Raw genomic sequence first — 6,000 nt, forward strand, 5'->3', positions numbered from 1 at the left:
AGCGAGAATTCTTCCAGTTAAAGATATACAGTAAAATTTTCTTTCCAACCGAAGTAAAAATATATTTTATTACCCTTTAAAGTTTGTCGCATACGTTATTGTAAGTACGAAAATTTCAATCAAATACATCAAAACCAATGTTAATTGCAAATTTTCCATTTAAATTGTTTAGAATAGTTGTAAAACAATGAAACGGTGGCGAGAAGAGTTCTCAATAAATACATTTTATTACTTACGTTATTGTTTTTTTTTTTAATATAAAACTAGCCAGAGATAATTTCTCTTAAAATATGAAAGGATTGTAAAGGTACATTATTTAGCTTAGTTTAGGAATTTTTAAAGAAAAGAAAAACTCCCATGATTCGCAGACTTTCGCATATATGCGTGTTTCCATTAAAACGTAAACCGAAAATGCAAGCAAACGAATTCAAACGGCTTTATAACTTTAAATTTCGTATTCAGATGGCGGAAAAAGGTATGGAAAACGCGAAACAGTGGAGAGAAGGGCTGAAAAAATTTAATTTAGTGTGTGTTACTAGTAAAAATATTGTATGGGGAAAAAATCTGTCGCGTACGTTATGTCGCGTACGTTATTATATTTTTTTTTTTTATAAAAACTAACCAGAGATAATTTCTATCAAAAAATGGAAGGATTGTAAAGGTACATTATTTAGCTTAGTTTAGGAATTTTTAAATAAAAGAAAAACTCTCATGATTCGCAGACTTTCGCATATATGTATATTTGCCTTAAAACCACTTCTTTTTTGTCGCGTACGTTATCACCTGGTTTTGAACGGATATTTTCCACACCAAAGTTTCGAGGCTGCTTATTTTTTTCTCAAACGTAGTACCCTTGGGTTGCAACATAACCGTAATCTTTTTTTTCTGTAACTTCTATTTTTGATAGATTTACGTACGAATGTCGCGTACGGCGACAATAATTTTACAAAAATATTACTCAACACGAACAAACGCAAATATACCGGTGGCTACTTTTTACATAATCTTACTTTTATATGCAAACTTAAGATCTAATTTGCGTGCCTTTGCGGAAGAAATCAATAAATTACTATAAAATAGATGAGGCTCCGTTACTAGCAGAAGGAAAGGCAGCAGCGTCAGCTGTACCATCAGCGGCGGTAGAGTTCGCTGCGGCTGCTGTGGTTGGAGCTACGGTGGTCGTTGAGGCATCAGTGCTTTGTGGAGCTTGGGTTGTAGTCGATGGTGTAGCTGTGGTCGTTAAAGCTTCAGTGGTCGTTGAAGCTTCAGTGGTCGTTGAAGCTGGCAATCCATTAACGAAACATGCATTTAACTCTTCATAGGTTGTTGAAGTATCCATAACATAAGTATGTTGGGCATCATTAGTGCACAAATCCTCAGTATTTTTGATTTGCTGCAAACCAGCCTTCAACGCAAAAGCTGCATTCGAAGCACTGTCCGATAGTGAGTATATGCTCGAAACATCAGCAGTTGACTAATGGAGCAAAGAAAAATCACACACATTAGGGGGGCATAATGGGCGTCGAACCATTCAAAAAACAAAAAAAAAAAACACACTTACGGCTGTGACATAACAAGCGAAGAAGTCCATTGTATCGTTGTCGCTGTTGCACGCGGTGAAAGCGCTGCATATAGCAGTGGTCTGATTAACAAATGTACTACGATTTGCAGCAGCTTTTGCGGTAAGATTATTACTGGCTTCGTCGGCCGTAGTTACGCATTGCTTATACTGCAGCGAGTAGTTGGTGGAAATTTCATCGAAAATCGGCAAATAATAATTGAAGCACTCGGTAGTGAGTTCAGGATCGGCAATACTACTCATAGCATTCGCTTCGGCCAGCATGTTGAGTATGTGATTGTCAGCTTTGGCCTTGGCTATGGTGGCCAAAGGACTAGCCTATTTACATATCAATTGGGTGAGTTAGTTAAAAATTTCCAAAAATTCTCACTTTACACTTACCATTGTGGCGCCAGTGAGTGCCAAAGATAATATTGTTAAAACGGCGGCGGTGTGCATGTTGATGGGTCGTTGGTAATTTCGCAAATTCTGCAAGACGAATGAGCCACGAAAATTGGAAATTTGTCTTTTTATACCAATTAGTTTATTTCTTGATTATTTTTAATTTTTTGGCTGCTTTTGTTTTTGCATAATTAGCTGATTTCGCGAATTTCAAATAGTTATGATTGAGTGGCGTGAATAAATAGCTTACAAAAACAATGCATTAATGCACTGAAAATTATTAGATGAGGAGGGCGACGGGGAATTAGTATGCGTAGCCATTATAAAGTATGCGTCACACAAACGATTGAAAGTTAAATTACTTACTAGTGATATTGTTTTTTAATCGGGATTGAAGAATTTAACTTCATAATTTGTTTTTGTTAATATTGTTTTCAGTTATTTCAATCGAATGATCAAGTTATTTGACATAGAAAACATTAATAAAAAGGGACTTTTTTAGTTTTCCAAGTTATAAAGCCTTTTAGCGCGCTCTGCGTGAGTGCTAAATTTTTTAATGAAAATATTATTTTTAAACACCAACATTTTTAAACAAAAATCAAATATAAAGTATTCATTTTTACATGGCATTACTGACCTCAGCATACTTACGAAATCCTTACACATGGCAAGAGACATTTGCCTCTGTTCATGAGTAAGAGCTATTTTTAATTTTGAGTTGTGTAGTTATTGCAGAAGACCATGTATACTCAAAAATTAGACTCTGATATAAAAATCTGCCTCAGACGAAACTGTCAGCGATGATCTTTAGATTTTTGTTCCGTCCCGTAGACAAATTTTTTAAAGTACTTCCCGATACCGCCGCAATCATGAACCGGTTAGCATAGAATGCCTCATATCTTACTCAGCTAAAAACGGTCTGAATAAAAAATCGTAGTACAATACACACATATTTACATAGATATGTTTGGATACAAGTTCCAAAATTTCCCAAAAAAAACTACCTCTTATCACTCTAAATTGGAAGCATGTGAACTAATTTGTCAGCGCTACTCAACAAAAAACTGTCAATGAATATTGATAATGAATGTGGAATATATTTAATAGCATGCCTACATACATATGTATGTACATATGCATAATGAAAACATTTAAATGTACATATGAAGCCATAAATGCCAAAGTAGCCTATCTTCAAAAGCTTTACATATTAAGCGATAATGCAATTAACGGGTATCACCTTTTGGCGAAAGTCTAACAGCCGGTTTCGCCAGCATTTTATATGGAAAATGATTTGTTGTTTGCTCTCAATTTCCATATATGTACATACATACATGAAATTCTAATAAAAATAAAAATAATTTTTCACTTACATAAATTGCTTTCGTGAAATTGGCTCCAAAAAATTTCTTGCAGCTATCTGTTGCTACTAGAGATGGGCGCGGGATATCGCGAACCGTGGAATGGGCGGTATGGGGACGTTCTTTAAAAATTTGCGGCAAGCCGGAAAAAAATCTTTTCCAACAATCCCTATAAAGCCCGCGCTTCTCTGGATCTTATGGCCTCATTTATCAATACACCAACCAATTTACCTAGTACTGCATGATTACATAAAAAGTTAACATGTTAACAATATCCTATACCGCAGCGCAGAATCGCCGCGTCGTTGGCATTGTGAAGATAGTAAAATTAAAATTTTTATGAAATCGTGCAGAGAGTGAACAGAGAGAGTACGCATTGCGTATTTCTACATACGTACACTAGGCGATAAATTAAAGTTTACACCTTGTTCTAATATAATTATCTGAATTATTTGCAAGAAAATTTTTTTGCAATATTTATTATTTATTTATTTAGAAATCAAAGTTTCACACTTTTATAAAGTTCAAAATACTTCAAAAAAATTTAATCCAAGTTTTGAACTTTTTATTCAGAATTTCTTGAGTGTGCAGTTTTGTAGCCTATTCAATTTTAGTCTAATGAAGTTCATCTTTCAAGCGCCTACAAAATCGCGTTTATTTTTGATATAGTTTTTTTTTTTGAGAATCCTCCCAAAAAAATTCTCAAAAATCAATGTCATTTGTAGCCGGTTAAAACTTGCACTTTATTCGACTAAAATTAAATGGGCTACGAAACTGCGTACTAGAAAATTTTCTACAAATTCTGAATAAAAAAGTTGAAAATTTTGATGAAATTGTGAATTATATATAAATGTTAAACTTTGATTTATATAGTTTATATTATAGAATGAACAATATTTTTATAAATAAACAAGGCAAAAAATTTTTGATACAAATAATTGTGAATATTATATTAGAACAATGTGTACACTTTCATCTGTCGCCTAGTGTATATGTATATGTAAAGAGAGAGTGCGCATCTGTTTTGCTGGCATGTAAAAGCAGCCCTACACATTAGCTCACTATCGTTTCTAACACACGCCTGCTTGGGGTAGATAGTGTCCGCTTCTGCTGTATTTACTCCGGCTTTTTTGAAAACTTTCTGATTCTCTTCTGGAATGCCTAAATGGCAAAAGAGCGTCGGACCGAAAGGCCAACTTAGATAGGCGCATGGCAACCAAGATTTTGGAGCGATAAAGTGGTCTGGATGTTTCTCAGATATCTGAGAAATATACCAAGATTCTCCAGTGGGCCCGGACAGGGAGAAAAGGGTCCGAAGGTCCCAAGAGACAGAGGTCTACCTATCCGATATCTGGTGTGATGGCTCACAATTTCCGGATGTGTCGGTGATAGGTGAGCCCGAGGCGGAAGGAAAGCCTATGGGCAATGAGGTAGAATCCATCATGTCAGAGGTCGAAAATGCTAGGGATGGAAAGCGGCCGGGGAAGAGAGGCTCTCAACCTTAGTAAACGAGGACGTCGAATTAGCCTAGCTAGAGAAGACCTTGGAGGATAAGGATCCTGCAAGTAAACCTCCAACACTCTAAGGCGGCGTCCGCAAATCTCCTCCTCCACTTTGATCGAGTTTAAGCTACCGTAGTCTTAATTCAGAAGCCGTTGCCTAAATTTAGGCTGATGTTGCAGAAACAAGTAGATATATAAGGATCCTGCATGCTCATCAAAGACGAATTCCAATCACTAATTTTACCTTATTTCAGCAATGAGGACATTGTGACGGTTAGCCTGGATGGCCGCGCCATTGAGCTCTGGCTCATAACCGAAAATATGGCGCATCACGACTAGGTGGACCCACCGCCACTGTTGCTGCGTGAGGCACTCGTGCTGGGGAAGCTCAGTCATCAACGCGAGAGATGAGCGGTGACTTGAATAATTGTAAATCATAGATAAAACGAATCATTCTGCAGCCAGGCAAGAGGTCCTGGACATTACCCTCGTCACGTCTCCTGTATTATCCTCTATTTCCGCCTGAAGGGTTCTTGATGAGCACTCCTCTTCAAATCATAGCTACATTCAGTTTTCTTTGTACGAAGATCGCTCTAAAAGTGTACTTTTTAGAAATTTTAGGAGAACAAATAGGGACCTCCTTAGCAAATAAAATGTGCGACCTACTCCCAGAGGTCCCCCAAAGGGCTTAAGTACAGAAAGCTCAATTCATAACAAGAGCGCCATCGAAAGTTCATGCCCGCTGAGTAGGCCCTCGGGCAAAGTTCGAACTAAATGGTAGACGGTGAAAATCTCGAAAATCAGTTCGTCGAGCAGGCGCTTTTTCTACAAAGCCAGGACGTTGTTTCATTTCTGCGTGTCGAAACACATTTTTTTCGTAATTACATATACAAGTAATGTAACTTACGTCGGTGTTATGCAGACGAATTTTCAGTTTGGCAAATTTCGGTAAATATTGCTCATTAAATAAAAGCTAATATTTTCCACCTTCATTTTGTGTTTAAACATTTTTTTTTTAATAAATATGTAAAAAGATTCACAGGGTTGAAATTCACTTCACTAGTTTGGAATTTCCTGTAGGGTAGTTTATTGATAATTCGTATGCCTATCACAGCGGCAGTAAATAATGCATGGCAACCATTGGAAAAGATAAACCCCATATAGATTGGCAGCAATC

The 6,000-nt window shown here is 36.6% G+C and overlaps 1 protein-coding gene across 1 annotated transcript; it reads right to left on the reverse strand.

Moving 5' to 3' along the window:
• Positions 1–1,069: 1,069 nt before the first annotated feature.
• Positions 1,070–2,017, reverse strand: LOC108355255 (threonine-rich protein-like). Its single transcript, XM_017606423.1, has 3 exons — positions 1,961–2,017; positions 1,562–1,897; positions 1,070–1,474 (listed from the first exon to the last, which is right to left on the reverse strand). Exons 1-3 carry the CDS (start codon positions 2,015–2,017, stop codon positions 1,070–1,072), a joined length of 798 nt encoding a protein of 265 aa, XP_017461912.1.
• Between the last annotated feature and the right edge of the window lie 3,983 nt (positions 2,018–6,000).

This window comes from Rhagoletis zephyria, unplaced genomic scaffold (assembly GCF_001687245.7).
Source record: "Rhagoletis zephyria isolate East Lansing unplaced genomic scaffold, Rhagoletis_zephyria_1.1 Rzeph_scaffold_00161, whole genome shotgun sequence".
Classification (NCBI taxonomy): Eukaryota; Metazoa; Arthropoda; class Insecta; order Diptera; family Tephritidae; genus Rhagoletis; species Rhagoletis zephyria.